Below are 18,777 nucleotides of genomic sequence, written 5' to 3' on the forward strand. Positions count from 1 at the left end.
ACTTGAGTGCTAATCTGCTTAAGGAATGGGTTTGCAGGCATAGACAGTGGAGGTCAGCTGAGGCAGACAAAATGATGTTTAAAACTAAAGGTACAGAGAGGCATGGAATATAAGAGATGTTTCTGAACCCCTGAAAGAATATAGTGAAAGAAAGGTTTGATAGATGACAGGAGAGCACAAAAACCCATGGACAATTCGTTTATTTTGTTCTTTTTTTTTACTGCTTTTATTGTTTGCAATACCGACAAAACTGCACATAAAAATACAGATGGTGGATTTGTTGAGGGAATTTTAATGGGAATATCATGATTACCATTGAACAATAACAGATACCACTTATGACCGGCTGAAAGGAATATGCTTTGGCCAATGACGTAAATGTCGCTGAAATCCAGGTTACACCGCAGATGTATATTGATCAGGGATATGGACTGAGTGGGTAGCTGGAGCCCAGGGGAACCATGTTGCTTGTGACCTGGTACAGGTTTCCCATGAAGTTGCTTCATTCTCGCACATAAATCCGGGTGCAAACCACATCATCTGCCCCAAATGTCTAGGTAAGAACAACAGGGAAAGAGGATTGAAGAGGCATGCAGACAAACTAATGACTAGTCCATTTATGGCCCTTTTTCAAGGTATGTGAAAAGTAGCATGATGATTAACATATACACTAATCAGTCCTCACATTGTCCTTAAATTTGGATGACAGGTATTTGAGCAGGAAGCAAAATTTGTGAAACCATATTCTGTTCTTTTTAGTAGATTCTCTAATTATGTTGTGATGCTATTAAACCATCCAGTTTAGTTAGTAAGTTGGTTTAATTGTTTGAAAATGTGACTTGGTTTCATTGTTAAAATTCCAAAAATAGTCAAACCTGTTCAAATTTATCTTCTATATTGTCTTTAACTTTAATCTCATCAATTGCTCATTTAGCCTCTTAGTCTGTATGTGAGTACGATTCTTATGTAGGTCAAAGCCTTGTTAGTTTTGGCAGTTTAGGGACATTCCTGAATATTAAGTCTTTGTTCTCATCTGATACTTGGCCTTGTGGATGCTGTAAATCTGTAGGCTTTATGTTGTTTTATAACTTCTTTTTATAATTAACTTTGATTCCAAATGCTAATCGTAACAAAATGTCAACTCAAAAATTTTATTTTATTTTATTTTAGGTTATTTGAAGACCTAAAACTGAGATGGCAATTTTGATCTGAAAAGTAAGTATGCTGCCCAGTGCTGTCTGAAATTCTCACCCAGTCCTCCTTGGAAAAAGAAGAAAAAAGTTCAAGTAAAAAATGCTTTAAAGTCAGCAGTTGTCATATGGGATTAAGGTTAAAAAAGAGTGTTGTGTGCTTTGAAGATATGAGAAAGCTGCTTATGGTTTTGTTGGGCATCTCAATTGCCTCCAATTCATGAAAGTCATGAATAGCAACATCATTTGTGAAACTGCAGGCACTGTGCTAATTGGTCAAATTAAACATTATTATCAACTGTGTTTTCCATGTCCATCTATCAACTGTTTACCAGTTTTTGTCATTTTTAGCCTTAAATGGTCTTTAACCTGTTTTTTTTTTATCAAAGAAACAAAACAAATGCTCAACATATGAGAGACAGGGCACAGAAATGTCAACTGTCTAATGGCTATACACCAGAAAGTGGCCAACTATATCATCACAGCACCACTGAACATGTCAGGCACTGAGTGGGTCAGCTAGTAGGAGGATGGGAACATTTAAAGGAGCTTTTACTGTTAGAAATCCATTGGATTTATAGACTTAAGGCCACTCAAAAAATAGGACTGAATGGTGAAACTGAGTCCCTGATGCATTTCCTGAGTTCCCAAAACTGTTTTTCAACTTTGATCACATATGAGTAAGCATTAAAAGAAAATTTTGTTCTCTGGTAAATAAATCCCATTCTGCATAAATGAATACTTTTCTCAGATCTTGTTGTAGCCTGTCTATTCAGTTTCAGATGAATGTCTAATTTCAATGTTGCACTTAAAAGCAAACATTCCAGACAACTAAGTCAGATCACTTTGTAAAAAAAGATGGGACATTTGGCAGGGAGTAAGTGTGCATAGAAAAAACAAAACAAAACTCAGAGATCCTACATATTAGGGTTACTTGATAAGAACTTTCAATAGCTGCTGGATCAGATAACACAAGACAGCTTGTAAGAATATATTTGAGTCTCGGTTAGCATTTTACATGTGACAAAGCCAATTAGGTCAAATGAAGAAGAAAGGAGGCCATCTCATTGGCCATCCAGAGAGATATCGAGTTATAATCAGCTCTGATCGATCAGACCCATTAGAGTATACAGCTAGAAAGACAGCAGACACCAGCAGGGGTCAAGCAGACTCCACATCGCTGCAGTTCCTGTCTTTGTAGCTAACAGTGAACCACTTCCCGCTTTTATCACCTCACAGAAAAAAAGAAAAAAAAAATCTATAAGCTCTTTCCTGTGTCCTCATAAAGTCATAAAGAGGATGGACAGTAAAGTGCATATTAACTGGTTGCCCCTTAAGATCATTTCATTAAATTTTGGTGGCAGCTGTCTGAATTGCTGGACTGGCTTGGGACAAGTGAATAAAGCCCAGCACACAATCTGAATGTATTTTCACTACAGAGAAAATCACTCACATAATTTTGAAAATAAGAAGTTACTGTAATATTTAGGCACTGACAGTTTCACTGAAAACAAATCATATGTGGTTCCTGTGCATTACTTAGTTGACCCATAGTATTATTAAAACACATGAATAATCAATGTATATGGCAAATGTATGCATGCAATATAACAATGTAAGTACATCCAAGGTGTAAAGTATAAAAAAAACTATGAAATACACACACTACACATTCACTACTGAGGAACTTAAATATCATTAAGGTTTCCCATACACCACCCACACAACAGGCTTAGAGCATACAGCCCACATGTATTCATTTGGTTCCATTTTTTATACCCTTACAGTATTATGTTTGGCAAGGCCAAGAATGAGAGAATACTGGATGTCTGTTTATCTTGAAGGCTCTAGGGAGGTTCATATAAATCTCTAAACAACTTCTGAACCTCACTCTCACCGCGCTGGAAACCAATCACAAAGAGCTTTTGAGTGTATTCTCTGGATCTATGTTGGGGTCCCGGTGCAGAGAGTCCATTTCCTTTCACATTTCTCAGTGGGGTAATTTAAAGTCGGCTCTTAAGGAGAGGTCCCTCTCTGTACGTTCAGCATGTGTTGCTAGGAATGGATTCATGTCCGGGGCAGAACTCTGTATGTGGTCTAATAAACTGGATTTGGACAATGCTCTGATGAAACCAGAGCCTCTGGGAGGTCTTTTTTTTTTTTTATCAAATTTGAAATATCTCCCCATTTAAACTCTTACGACTGTTCTCAAGTTCTAACAAATTAGGGCATAGTTCACCGTGTATAGATATGTTGAACATCTATGAGCTACGTCACATTTGCTGACTGTCCCAAGAAATACACAGGGCTGTGCTCCCTTTGGCTGGCCAGATGGTGATGATTGCTCTCCTTTCCATTAAGAGGCAGTCACTGTCCATCATAGTCAAGACTAAAATTAAGTGTGACACTATCTCACTATTCCCTCAGGTATATTAAAACGTTTGATGACAATTTGACGTGTGGTACGATGCAGCTCAGATGCCGTGACAGGCTGTGATTGGCCATGCCATGACTCACACTTATTGGAGCATTTGAGATGGTTGATTCGCACGAAATAGTTGTCATGCAATGGGGAGAACTAGGTGCATGATGCACAATTATGGGATGAAAAAAAGAACAGAAGAACACTGTAATAATAGCCTTCACCTCTGTTACTAGGATTACATTGTCTTTTTACAGTTTTTGAGTAGAAACAGTATTTAAAAATATTTATGGTTATCATTAGCGTAATATGGAGTAAGTAAATAGTAAATCACTGGATAAGTTAATAGCACACTGAAACTCATGCACTGTCAGGATAATGTTGTCCAATATTATGTAACAATGTAACATATACTTTGTAACTGAAAACTTTCAGTTTGAAAAAAACTTGACCATTTAATCTGCATTTAACAAAATTACAACTCACCAATATTAATTCATCACCACATAACTCTCTTGTCCAATATGTCACAGGTCCATCCCCATCCACCAGGGTCTGCTTGCAATGCATCTTATTCTCAGTTTCCCAGGTAGCCAGGCTCTGTCAGAGAAAATATGACAAATGGATCAAAACGGATATTGCTGAGTAACTCAGGTAAGTCCTGCATTGAAAGTCCATTGAGAAAAGAGTTAAACGAAAGATTGATGACCTACACTAATATGCTTAGAAGGACTCTAATGATGAATAAATGTGTCTGGGGTTAGGAGAGTGCGGGACCGTCAGTTCAAAAGCATTCACAAGCGTATGTAAAGGAATAGCCCATGCCGCTATCATTTAATTACGGTCGTCATGAAATTTAAGTCAGAGCCAAAATCATCATGTCAGGTTGTTTGTTATGTAGTAGTTTAAGTTGTTCAATTTCACTAACAGAAGGTTATCTCATATAATTGAGTGGTATGATAATAGCTGATAGTGGTATGGAGCAAAAATGTACAATTTTGATTTTTTTTAAAATGATGAGACATGTAACAGACAGCAATTGTATTTGTAGTCAAGGACGCTGTGAATATTTGAACCGAGCTGCAAGGCCAGCACGGAGGATGCGTTTTCTTTTAGTAATGAAAGAGTGAGGCTAGAGAGTTCCATTAGGATTAATCCCAGTCAATTCTGATAGCGATCATGTAGTGTCAGAGATGTAGCCTTGGGGAGCCATAGTTTGTTATGCTGTCCAAATCCTTTCAAAATTAAACAAGAGTTAGAAGGCCTCTTGCTGAATTGAGTTTTCTTCATTCGTGGTGATTTATGAAGGTCTTTTATTATTGAATATTTATTGTAGATTATAGCTGTAAGATCCAGTCAGCAATGAAATATTTTTTTATGTCATGTCCATTTCAATCTGTTACATTTTCAAGTTAATGCTATGCATAAATAATTGAGGAAGAGAAGGAAATAATTGTACATGTTGATTATGAAATCACAACTGTAAAAACTGCAGAAAATCAGAGCAGTTATGACTAAGCTTTATGGGGCTATTTAATCGTTATAAAGTAAAGAAAGGAATCACTCCCAACATTTTTTACCTCTCAGAGGATACTCTGGTTGTTGGTATAAGATAATTTACACTGCAAAATAATCATAATGGAATGAGTTCAAATGATTTCACATTGATCAATAATTGATGTCCTCAACTTGTCTTTTCTATTCTTGTTAAATAAATAAATAATGAAGACTTTTTTTTCTTTATTTTTTATTTCAAGAGCACCAAAAATATAAATGTCAAACAGGTGAAAATTGATTTCTAAAAATAACAGACCAGAACCATTTTAAACGCAGGTCTATCTCTACTGCTTTATGTTGCTTTCAGACTTTCAGTTCTTTCACTCTTTTTGTTTTATCTTCTCAGATAAACCTGGCTCAATATCTGTTACATCTTCAGTATTTGATTTGCAACGCTCATATCCTGAAAATGACCATTAATGCAGCACAACAAATGTGGCAAACTACGCAGCCTAATCTGTGGGGCTTACAGTCTGCTCCTTCTCAATAACCATAACAGATTACTGTGTTTTCATTTCAACCAGTGTCTTAAACACACACTACATTCACACATGCATGCACGCAAGCATACACACACACACAGACCAGTAAATGCATGTGTGTATGGCAGTTTTACAAGTTTTTACATAGTGTTTCACATTTTTGCATTTTAATTTATCAGTAGTCTGCCCAATAACTGAAAACTAATAAATAGTTGCACTACTCAGTTTGAGGGGGTTGCTCAACAGTTAAATATTCAATAGGATATAAGTACTCTGAAAGCAAAAACAAAATGGAGTTTTGTCATCACCTTATTTCCTCACATTAGCTCTCGGTTCAGGTAAAGGATACAGAGCAGCAAGAGTATTACAGTCTTAATGTTTTTTTTCCCCCCTTATCGTTCCTTAAGCGTTCTGGTTCCACCAAATGTGTGTGACTGGTGTCTTGAACTGTTATGCCTAATGGGAAAACATACAAGCACTGAGAAATATCTTTTAAGTGTGGTGTAAATATAACTATGACATTTTACTGCTGTAGGAGGCATCCCTAATGTGTTGCCCTCAAAGGTTACATTTCAATTACAGTGAATCCCATGAAATCTGCTATTCATGAAGGACAAGGGCAGCATGCAGTGTGCATGTGCATGAGACAACTGAAATGGCAGAGACTCTGGAGTTTAAACAGCAGACAGCAGTCTTTGATGTAGTACTCAACACTGCAGCCTGTAAAACTGGGATCTAAATCAGCACATCAAAGGTGGAGGAAGTGATCAGAGACCCTGCAGGATTGGTCAACACAAGAATTTTTATTCAGTGAACTGAAGAATTTCAACTGCAGAGCAGTGGAGTCCTTGGACTAGTGGAGGCTTTCTCAGGCTCTCCTCATCGCTTCATAAATCCCCAAAAGCCCCGTGAGTCAATTAGCCATGGCCTAATTTTTCCACTCTCCTTCCTTGATTCCAACTCAGTCTGTTTCCATTTTTTCCCACTGTCTCTTCCAGACCTCTCTTTTCCTGTAACACGTCTTTCTTTATAACATTTAAGAAAGCAATCGACAGCTGCTGGCTTTATCTGATGAAAGGGGATGAAAGTTCTAGTGCTGCCTTGCTCTCTTCTGTACTAGAGGGAGAGAGGATGTTTCATTCTGTCTTTTTCCTCTTTTTTCACCTGAAGACACATCTTTCAAGCATAATCTCTTATATTGAGATGGTAGAGACCCCTGGCTCAGTGACTTTAGGGTGTAATTGCAGGGTGGGAGGGGTTGCAAGAGTTTACAGGTTCCTAAAAGGAGAGGGCAGTGTTTAATATGTTATGTTTTTTTATCAGTGTATTTTATTGTCATTAATATGCATTTGACTTCAAATGTGACTTAGTGTGAAGGTATTTTGGCACAGAGGAGCACTTATTGATTATAGCATGATTTACTGTTGGATGTATTTTGATTTAAAGGCTAACTTATGAATGGGCAATATGTGAATATGGACTAAGTGAGAATCACTAAATAAATTAATTAAGTAACTGAGTTGTATGATTAGTTTAGGCTCTGTTTAGGTTTCCTGTATGTTGTTATTCATCCAACCAATTCACATCATATTTATATTAGTCTGCAAATAGTCATTTCATTATTTTAGTAATGTGCAGATCATCCTCAGTATGTTGATCTGTGCTGAACTCCCCATGGATTCATCTGTTTTCTGTTGGTTGTGTGAAGGGTTGGCTATGTTTTAGAAGTTTTTGTGTGTTGATCTTTGGCAGTTTTGCCTGTGTGCAAAGGCTGCGAGGCTGTACGCCTCATGTTAGGGCCAGCCAAATTGACTTTTTATACAAATGTGCAAAATTTTAAAGATGCATTCTAACAATAATATATATATTTTTAAACTACATGTATTATAGCACCCTGACAGGTGCTGCGTCGCCACCAACCAAAATGTAACCTAAAGAAACTCTATAACAAGTGCATCAGTAAACACCTGCAAACTTTGAGCGGTGTGAAGGCAAGACCCAACGTAAGTGCTCAGCAGCTGCACTTGGATCATCCTAGTGACTACAGAGTACTGATGAAGGTGATGGCAGTGGTGTGGCACAATGGAGAACACTTATTCTAAACTGAATGTCTGTAAAAGGTCAATCATACAGCAATCTGCTGCCCAGCTACTCCTGTAGGTGGGTAAAGCTGAGGATCTGAACCTGAAGGATGGTGAGGTAGGACATTTAAACCCCAAAAGGTGCCACTGTGTCTTTTATAGTCAGTCCTGAAGAAAGCCCGTGGCGTCTTATTCAATCAGTCATGCCTTTACTGCTGATCTTCTAGCTCTATCTGAGAAATCCCAACAGGTGGTACCCCTCATCTGATAGTAAAGACATATCCCATTCCAGAAACCATTGTTTTTATGTTGAAAATTGCCTTCAAGCTTTCATTTGACGTATGCCTTCTGAGATCATATCAGATCACAAAGAGCTCTGATGTTGAGATCTTCTGCTGATCCTCAGTAGTCAGCTCTGGGCTTACAATGGATGCCAAACTGCCATTCTGGGTTACAAGTATGGAGCCATAAAAGCTACTGTATCAACGATGTGTCTTTCAGTGCAATGACATTTTGGCCTTTCTGGTTCATGAAGCCGATGTGGTTTTGGTACTGTGTTAACAGTGTGTTTATTTATTTATTTTTACCAAAAAACAAAACTCCTGACAGCAACATGGACTACAAAGTCATTGCTATTTATTGTAATGAAGTGTCATTTGAAACAGTATGTTAAAACATTTCCCCAAATTTACTCACCAAGGTTATTGCTTGGCCAATTGAATTGCTTGACCATGCTTGACCAAACTGTGGCAAACTGGACAACAGTGGATTTCAGGGAAAGGATCAATTCTAATAAGACTAGTGTTTGAAAACTGGTTAACAACACTATTATTTCATTGCAGGTAGTTGTCTTTGATTCAGTAACTATAGCTGTAATCAGGTAAATTAAAAATATGTGCTAAAAATTAGTTGTAATTATATGTATTATGAGTGCGCATGATGAAACTGTCTGTATATTTTTCCAAAATTGTAACCACCCTCACTCCCACTTCATGGTTAATGTTCTGATGTCTGTCTCTATAGCAACTGTTTTGGTACAGATTCTATTTTGCCCTGAGCTTTTGTCTGGTGTATGCTTTAGTGTCAGGAGAAGACTACAGACAGCAGGCTACCATGAGATTAGAGAATGCTTTTAACCTTGGCCTTGTGCTCATCAGCTCTTCTTCCTTTTGTCATGGTCCTTTTTTCAAATGTAATCCCTAATCCATTTTACCATGGACCTGGCCCTATTGTCACTACTCCCACTCCCAGATGCTCTTTTTTCCTGTCTGTATAGACGTGTGCCCTTTCTGTTTGTCAGTTATGTTATTTTGTTCAAAATGACTAAAGTTATAAAAGAGTTGCTGTTTGGAAGTAACTTCCTAACTTCCAAACAGCAACTCTCTGACCTCTCCTTTGCACAATAAACTGCACTTTTGCACAATCAACTGCACTAACACCCCAAACAACTCACCTACCTGCACAATGCCAATGCTGTTGCCAGTAATTCACTGTCCCTGTCAGGTGTGCTTGTTATGTCTAGGTTTGTAATATGTAGGGATTTTTTTATTTTTTTTATTGTATGTTGTAGAAGTTTTACTCTTTACTTACTTAGTACTTTCTTTACCCAGTACTTTCTGTCCTTACTCAGTACTTTTTGTTTTTACTCATTACTTTCTGTATTTATATTTATTTCTCAATTTTTTCCCTCAGTATTTATTGTGCATTATTTATTGTTTTATGTGGTATTTATTTGTTATTTGTTTTATGTGGCACTGTGGTCCTTGTGTAACGCCATCTCGTTCCTCTGTATGTATGAGTCATGCATATGTGGAAATGACAATAAAAGCAGTCTAAGTCCAAGTCTAAGTCTAAAAGTGGTTGGGGTACTGGACCCAGCATCTCCTTCTACAAACAAGAGCAAACTATCGGAGATAACGGGGTTTGGGAAATCTAAAGTCTCACCCCATATTTTGGACTTCACTAGTGGTAGTCAGAGACCTTTTCCAAAATCTGCCATTGAGAAGTGATTAATTCAGCAAGACTTTTAATCAGTGTATTGAACACTCATTAACATTTGCCACTATTACCTGACACTTTTTTTTGGTAATTTCAGTTAACTTTGTACAGAACAAAGAGTAGGACATCTGCATTGTCATTGTCATCATCATCACCTGAAACCTGAGCACCTGAAACACTGTATATTTTTGTCGCTGTTCACAGTTTACACTTTTCACATTAAAAACTTACTAAATGAAGTCTGCCAAGGCCACTGTAATAATTATGAATCCAAACTCAACCATTGAACAAACTATTAAAGTTAAACAATAGCTCTTCATATTTGAGTCAGTATTACTAATGTCTTTATGTGTTGCTATTAACAGGATGTGTTGCCTGAATTAGGCTATCTGATGTAATAATAGTAGTTCATGGATTGCTTGTATATGGGGCCACATGATAGATCTCAGTTAAAATAGTCTAGTCATAGTGTGGTCTACCAAGTCTATGTCTGCCTTTAACTTCAGTCGTGAGATCTGGAGTCTTCAAATGAGTTAACGGCTCTATGAATATTTTATCAAGGTAATTAAGTAGCAAGATCCTTGCTCCTGCATATGTGGATGCTCTTTGTTTCATCCAAACTTGCTCATAAAACCCTCTCTTCCCTCCATTTGTTGCCTACCCCAACATCCCTACATGTTGTCACCCATTCCTTTTTTTCCACTTCATTCCTCTCCATTAATTTCAGTCAGTCAATCTACCCACACAACCATACAACCACAAAGAACCCAGAAGTCCAGGTGTATTTGAGTTGAGTTTTCTATACATGCCTTCTGTGCACATACTTGGCTCTTATTAGAACAGAAATCTTGATAGGCTGTAGCCTCCCCGGGTATGAGGCACTTTAAAGAAAAAAAAAAAAAAAAAAATTGAAGCCATGCACCACCCAGATCTAGAGCATATTCAGCCATGCTATATGCTTGTTCTACTATTCCACTAGCACACTTTTTTGAAATAGTCAACCAATCTTTAAATCTCTTATTAGATCTGTCTGGTGTGCTTCTAAATTGCATGTGCTAAAGCTGAAATATGTGGAATGACAAGTACTGTAGAAATGGCCTGAGTGTTGAGACAGGGCTAGACAGGTCATATATATATATTTTTTAATGCTGTCTCTACATACTGTTTGTGCTTAACATCTCTTGAACTACTTACCTTTCAATGCTCCTATGAGTTTTCAATTGCATAAGTGTTGTATAAACCATCAAAAATAAATAAATGAATAAATATGCAAATACATAGATAAAATAAAACCCCAACAAACACATCATGGCCTGTTTCCCTGTTTCAAAGACATATCCTTTACATGGTTTAAAAGCAAGACCACAAGTCTCATTAGCCTCCCAGTCCTCTCCGCTTACGTACCTTGCACTTCCTACCATCCACCGTCTCCTCATCAAACTCCTCCCCAATTCGGAAGTTGATCTCGGTGGTGCGTACAGAGGTGGAGGTCTTGATGTAGAACTGCTCACCATCCTGACGGATCTCCACGTGGGGCTTGGCAGCGGCCGCACAAGCCACCTTCCTCAGCATGGCGTTCACGCCTGGGCAAGCACAGCACGGGGGTTAATGAGCATAGCACAGCCAGCCGACCTAGCCCCAGACAGCCCCCTGCATACTCCCGTCTGGGGCCGGTTTACACCCCAAAGACCAAGCCCCTTAACTGATACCAATAGTACAGTTAATATTTTAGCCACAGTACATTTATCCACTATGTACTGAATGTACCAACAGTAAATCAGGTCTGCGACATTCAGCCTGCAGACATAACCAGGTTGTACTGAACACATTTCAGGGGAGAAAGTGCCATGTAACACACAAGGCTTGGCATAGCAAATTCTCCAAGATACAAAGACTAAGGAAGAGGCTAAATTATCAGTGATTTGTTTTTGTTCATTTGAAGTTGTTCACAAATTCTACTGAGATAAACATACGAAAATTCCTCAGCAGTTTTTCAGACCCCATGCCACTGCCAGTATGTACATTTTAGGGTTCTAGATACTGATCTTGACAGGTTTACTTTGATGTTTTTGTGCAAAGAGGTTATGCACATGAATTCATTCTAATATGTATCCTGCACTGTATGAAATGTATTGAAGCAAAGCAAATCTTAAAATCAAGATTGAGTGGTATACCTCAGAATCTCACTAGTATATTTCATTTACTTTGGCTCATAAAAAAAAAATCATCTTAAGCACTAAGTATGGCTTTGAGTAAAACATCAGACCTCTTCAACAGAGGTTGTTCAGAATTATGCTGACTAATAGTTGGTGTTATGTCAAAAGCTCCCATAATCTATCTAATGACGGAAAGGCTCTGAAAATCCTGCTGGTGCCAAATGAACTGCTAATCTGAAGTGAATGTCTTTCAATGCTGTTATAATTGTTGTTTTGAGTGTTTAAGAATGTAGAGAGATTCACATTACAAAGCAATGTCACAAATTTTAAAAAAACAGTTACCATTTAATAAAATCAGCAGCTCCTGTATAAAGATTGTAAATCTGTATGAATGGAGTATGGATTTCTCTGTCTCTCTGTTTCATGTCTCTTCATGCTATAACAGCTGTTTCATTCAGAATCACAGTCACGTTTAACTTGCAAAGCAGCGGTGGACATCACGTATGTCGGTCCTCACATCTCTGCCGTGTGAGACATGCTGCACAGGCTCTGGGCAAAGAGGACTATGACAGAAACAGAGTGAGCCGTGCTGGAAATAGTCTGATGCACAGTTCCCCTCCGTTTAGATTGCAGTTTAGTGCCAGGAAACAAATGATGTTCTCAGGCAGATGTGGCTTCTGCCGGCACGACGTGACAGGGTGATGAATAGGAGAATGCCAGCTTGCTCTGTTCCAAGTCTCTGAGCTGATTACCAGTCAGTGCTGGAGCACACAGAAGCTGTCTAGGCTTCTTTTTGCTTCTCTTCTGTTTTGGCTTGAGGGCATTACACTTTATTATCGCACACCAAAGGAATACATATATCAAACATAAAAGAAAAGAAAAGAAAATGCAAAAAACAGACATTTAAAGGTATGTGATACTGCATCAATGTAATCTTATATAAAGTTAAATTTTATGCAGGATACACCCAGTATAGGTATGTAAAATACTTGACATGTACTAAATATGTTTAATGTCACATGAGGTATTCTTTAACTGAAATTATGAAAATGTCTCTGGAATTACGCATGATGCTAAAATTCAGGGGGTTTTTATAAGAAATGTTTGTATTTAAATAGAATAGAAGTTTGTTTATTGGTGTGGGATAGCCAAACTTTTAGGATAAACCTCCAGAATTCATAATCATAAAATCAATCAGGGTTTAGGCCTATTAATTCAGTTAGGGACTGTCTAACTTTGTGAAATAACTCTCACCCACAGTAATCTATTGTTTGACTAAACTGCAGTGTAAGTCTCAAAATGAGCAAAACTGACATGTCGTGCTGCTGGTTTGGTCCCCCCAAAAAAAAAAAAACGGCAGCCAATGACACCCAGAAAGTTTCTGCCAAATGCCAACTGCCTCATTTTGCCTTTTCTCAGGTTTTTTTTTAACCCCCCCATCAGAGCAAACATATTTTTGACTTTGAAAAACAAACTTGTGATTTGATCAGATCTGCTCAAAAATATGTACATTTTGTTTACAGCTGCACACATTTATGTTAAAAAAAAAACAAAAAACCCTGACCCACTTAAATCAGATGATCCTACAAGCTTCACTGCAGATGGCCACCGAGATGAGCTACTGTTGTGCTCACATAAAGGCTTCCAGAAAAGAGAAAGAGAGACACAAAGGACAAGAAACACAAGAGAATTCCACCCAGCTCCACAGGCTTGTACATACACCCCTTATCTGTGCCCTAGTTTAATGTTAAACATGAATAATTAGTTCTCTACATGCTGTATGACACCCTGCACAACAATATGCCTGTCGGTTTAAATTGAAAATAAACCGCCAATCATTCTTATATTTTGTGCTGCTTGACTAGCAGCACAAGACAATCTATTGGTCCAGCTCGTGCAGTAAGGGTGTTTTTTTTATATATATATTACTGTTTAAATGATTGAACAAAAAGGCTTACCCAAGGCTTTAAGAAGTTCGTCGAAATTCTCACTGCTCTTCATTTTCCAGGTGCCTGCAAAGTTGGGCATTTTTTTGGAGATTGCACAGAGGCTCTGCCTGTATAAGAACCTGCCACACAATCTACTGTCTTCTGTGTTCTCTCTCTCTCTCTCTCTTTCTCACTCTCTCTCCTCGGTTATCTTTCTTGTCGCTCACAGCGCAGATCTTTCACAGGCTCTCTCTCTCTCTCTGTCTCTCTCCCTCTCCCTTCCTAACAGTGCGCCTCTTCCTGTGTGTCTGCCTCTACATTGCCTCTACACCATTAGTTATGGCAAAGCATCCCCAGTCTGAGTCTCCTGTGTTCCCACCCCTCTAGAAAGCATGTCCCATCACTCACACTACAGCTTTTAGCAACCTGTTTCTACCCACAGTCACAAACATGTTCATTTTTCAAATCTTTCCTGACTAAGAATGAATGAATTAATTGTTAATTCCGCTGTGGTTTTGAGAATGAACTCAAAATGACTGCCGGTTTGGCAAATTTGGTGGTGACATTTGCCATTCTGCTTATCTGTCAAGGATAATTAATCAGGATTAGAGACCATAATGTATTTTCCCTATTAAGCAGTCACACGCAATACGTGTGTTGTGTTGGGCTTAAAAATCATAATATGGCTTCAAGCAGAAACAGATATATCAGTGAACAGATATATCTGTCCATCATCTCAGAAATATTTACAAATAACAGTCATTTACACACATACTAAACTATACAGACCATGACTGCAGACAGTGAGTGAGAGTGTTGTCACGAGCAGTTCCGGAAATTGCGGCCGCTGGCAGACATAAGGAGGGAAAGGAAAATGCTGTTGTGTTTTAGGAAAAATAACCCCTGTAGAATCTCGGATCCTCTAATGTTCAGGGTGTCTCTCTTTTTCTTTCTCTCAATCTGTCTCTTGACCCATCACACAAACATACACATTCTTGTTTTGCTGCAGCACAGAGAGACATTTGATGTCCATTAATTCATTAGCATACCTCGAAACCCAGTTTCAGAGGCTTGGGTCATATGATAATTACTTATTTCTCTTCTGTTATTGTCATTATAATGATGTATGCATAATGAGCCTTTTTGTAATGGCAATACATTCACTGTATATTTAATGTATGGAAAACTAATATGTATTCACAATTCATTTCATAGACGGTTATAGACGATTTCATTTGCGGTTAATACAAAGAAAACAGTCACGCTTATATTAACAACAATACATCATAACTTCTTGCCCCTTGACTGACCAAAGCACCAAAAATGGAAAATTACAATGATTTTGTTTGTGTGTTTTCATGATTACACTTAATTTATTTGCCATTAGCAAACAGTCTTACAAATGTTGTTTTCGTCTTTGTTGCCTTTCTGCTCAGAGTACATGGCTGAAGCACTATTACCCACATTGCTTGCCTGTGCTGCCATCTTCTGTATTCAGGATGTTTCCGAAAGCCCAGTAGAATTCTGAAGCACACAGACAAGAAATTCAGCTGGGTGCAACATCTCCTGAATTGACTGTGTTACATACAGTGTTTCCATTCTAACAGCGTTTTACTGTCTTTATATTCTGACCAATGCCTGCACAGCATGTCTGGGAAAACTTAAGAGAAGATGGATGATATTCTTAAATGAAAATGAACTCTCATTAAATATGGTGAAAACAGAAAAGTGATAGAGTCCACTAATCTAATAACCAACTGTCTGTACAAACTGCAGATTCAGTTCTGAAAGCACAGGGAGCGTGAGCAAATAAGAGTGACCAAAAACTCTATAGCTTTCTCTGAGACTCTCCACACTGTGAGAACAATACTCAGTAAACCAACATGACAACTAAAAATCACTCAATATTCAACCAAGTATTACTGAGCATTCACAAATCTGCAATTGACAACAGTTTTTGATCATTTCATTTAGTGACAACATATAGACTATTGACTTGAATGTTATCATTACCATTTATCTTTTGATTTTTGTACCCAAACAGCTGGTCATAGCAAGTTCAGCCAGTAATACCCTGCATTTAACAAGTATTCAAAGGAATGTAATGAATTTAGCTACAGTGAAGCAGCAAATGTATAATGCAGTGATGAAAGAAGATGTGGGACCTACGCCAGTAACATGTTGTTATGAAACTTGATGATCATGTTCATCATGTAAGTTGAGAGCTTTTATTTTTTTGATCACAATGCATACATGTTCAGTATGTCCCCCTGAAGACCAAGGCGTATTTTTTTTTCATCCCCATCATCCCCATTTTTTTTTCTGTATGGTAATCTGAGAATGACAGGGAATGTGTGAGGGGGTGGTATTCACAGCCATATCTGGTCATTCATTGTACCTCAAATCAGTGTTGTTGTCACGACCACCTAGTCCACGTCTGAGTCCACCCAAAGACCATGGGGGTCAAGTCCGAGACAAGACCTAGACCAGAAGGGTTTGAATTGGAGACAAGACTGAGGAAGGGGTTAGTTGGGGCAAATCCAAGAAAAGACCAAGACCTTTTTTTCTCTCACTCACTTTCTCCAGTAAATAAAATTAAACTCTGAACTTGCGTACATGTTGACTTCTTCAGAAATGAAGTTGAAGTTATTTCGTGTAACCATAACGGTACCAAGCCAAAATGATCTTCATTACAATATTAAGACTGTAGTTAGCTGGGCTGTTGTCCTGCTGGTCTTGGTCATGGATGTTTTGCAGAATTTACATTCTCCACTATGTTTTTGGGGGTGTTTATTTATTCATTGCATATGAACTCTTTATGGCTCACATATGTGAATTGCTGAGGAAGAGGACATTCAGTAGCCTATGAAGTGCTGTCTACCATATAACGTTACTGAACAAAATTGCCACCTTTGATCTGATCATCAGCAGTGAGCAGCACACAGTCATTGGTTATTATTGGATGTGTATAGCCTAATCGTAACTAATGTTCATCTACAGGCAGAAGCAGAGTGAAACAATAGGCTACAACAGATTAACGTATGTTCTGTTTAATTCATATTATCTTATTTATTCTTTTTTTTTAAATTGGTCTCAGAAAACAACAGATTCCATCCCTGTCTGAGTCCATCACAAGACCAAAGCCATAAAAATATGGTTCGGTGGCCAGTCTTGAATACCACAACACTGCCTCATGTATACACAAGGACACACAAATGCTGGAAAGTGTGTGTTAAACTCTAGGACAAGGTTTTGCTCATATTGTAAGCATCTCCTCATCATTTCTGAATTTTTTGCCTGGCTGTTCACAATCATTTCTGAGAGTGACCTGTACCTAATCTCAGTGTGAATTCAGCTCCATCCTCAAATAGCCAAAATCTGCAAATGGGGAAAAAAAAAAATTCAAAACCTTATCTGTGTCACGATTTAGTCACAACCACATGCCAGTTCTTGCTCTTATCTTTAAAACAGTTTGTGGGGGAGGCCAGCAGATAATTTGTCAGTTGATGATGACAAGGTCAGGAAGGAAAAAAAGAGCAAAAGTCACAGCTTTAGTACCCTCGAGTCTTTCCACTGATGTATGCCATCGCTGTCAGCCTCCATGATTTTCACACTCCAACTAACACAGAATTACCAAGAGCTGAACCAGTCAAATGGAAAGTGCCAGAAAACAAAACACTTGAGCCATTGTAAACAATTCTGATTTGACTGTTCTCACTCACTTTGAATATAGTCTTTGAAACTGGATTTTGTACTGTGTACATTATTGAAAAGACTAAATGCAATAATATTGTTTGCTGTTCACACTACTCCACACATATGCGATTTGGGTCACATGGATGGGCAAAATGACCTTTAGCTGTGGCCTAAACATAGCCCATGTCCGTTGGTCTGGGGAGTCTGAGGAGCTCATCCCTTTTAAACAAATTTTGGTTGTTACTGGGGCCTGTTTTTTTTTTTTTTTGAGTGTGTGTCCAAACCAATAACTGCACAGTAAAATAAAATGACTGATTATCAATACTTTGTATGACATGTATTTCACAAACTGACGAGCAATTTCCCATCTTCCATTCATTCAAATAGAAAACCAGGCAAAAATTAAAATTTCAGGTTTGGTAAAAACAGGTTAAATCATATGACTCACCAGACATTATAAAAATAGAATGGAGTGGGTGTGTCTGACTAATCCCACTCTACAAATGAACATCTCAGTCAGAAGGCATCTCAATTTTTGTAATTACCCAGTCAAAGTTTTTACCTCAAGTGAACTGAAACACTGTGGTGAGAGCTCCAAACTGTTGTGCAGGACAGATGAACAGGCACAGGAAACCTTTGGTTGAAGTATTAAAGGATGTACCAGGAGTTAATAAAGCACCACATATTTTTCCCAAACAAGACAGTGAACACTGAATCAATAGCTCCAATAAAGATGTAAAAAGTATCGTTTTTGTGGCAGTTGAGTACAATTCCATCACCACAGGGTGTGTGTACATACAAACAAACATTACCATACACCAGGATAGACAAATCAATGAAAATGGCAAACAATAAAAAAGGAATCTGCTAATTTGGGGAGTTTCAATTCTTGTAATATTGTTATACAAGTTCTCAACTGAACAGAGTTTGTTATTAGATCATTACTCAAGAAGGAAAACCTTCAGTTATTTTTGAGAGAGAAAGAAAAAGTCCATAATGCACTCCAGGACTTGCCAGGAAGGTTCAGTAATGTTTAGCTCTGATCACTGACAGCATTTGACTCCTGAATACAGTCTGATCCTGCTTCCTGAAACCAATTTTGAATACATTTAATTTTCAAGATTTTTTTTTTTTAATTTTAGCTATTTTATTGATCCCCTGAGGGAAATTAAAAATCTGCATTCAACCCATCCAGCAGTGAACACGCACACACGCACACACACAGACACAATGAGCAGTGAGCAAATAGCAACACTACTTAGCAGTA

At 38.0% G+C, this 18,777-nt stretch overlaps 1 protein-coding gene across 1 annotated transcript; it reads right to left on the reverse strand.

Annotated features, from left to right (window-relative positions):
- Positions 1-502: 502 nt before the first annotated feature.
- Positions 503-13,920, reverse strand: crabp1a (cellular retinoic acid binding protein 1a). The gene is made up of 4 exons (XM_030781903.1): positions 13,845-13,920; positions 11,135-11,313; positions 4,099-4,212; positions 503-553 (listed from the first exon to the last, which is right to left on the reverse strand). Exons 1-4 carry the CDS (start codon positions 13,912-13,914, stop codon positions 503-505), a joined length of 414 nt encoding a protein of 137 aa, XP_030637763.1. The 5' UTR covers positions 13,915-13,920.
- Positions 13,921-18,777: the final 4,857 nt, after the last annotated feature.

The sequence above is a fragment of the Chanos chanos genome, chromosome 1, assembly GCF_902362185.1.
Source record: "Chanos chanos chromosome 1, fChaCha1.1, whole genome shotgun sequence".
In the NCBI taxonomy this organism is placed as follows: domain Eukaryota; kingdom Metazoa; phylum Chordata; class Actinopteri; order Gonorynchiformes; family Chanidae; genus Chanos; species Chanos chanos.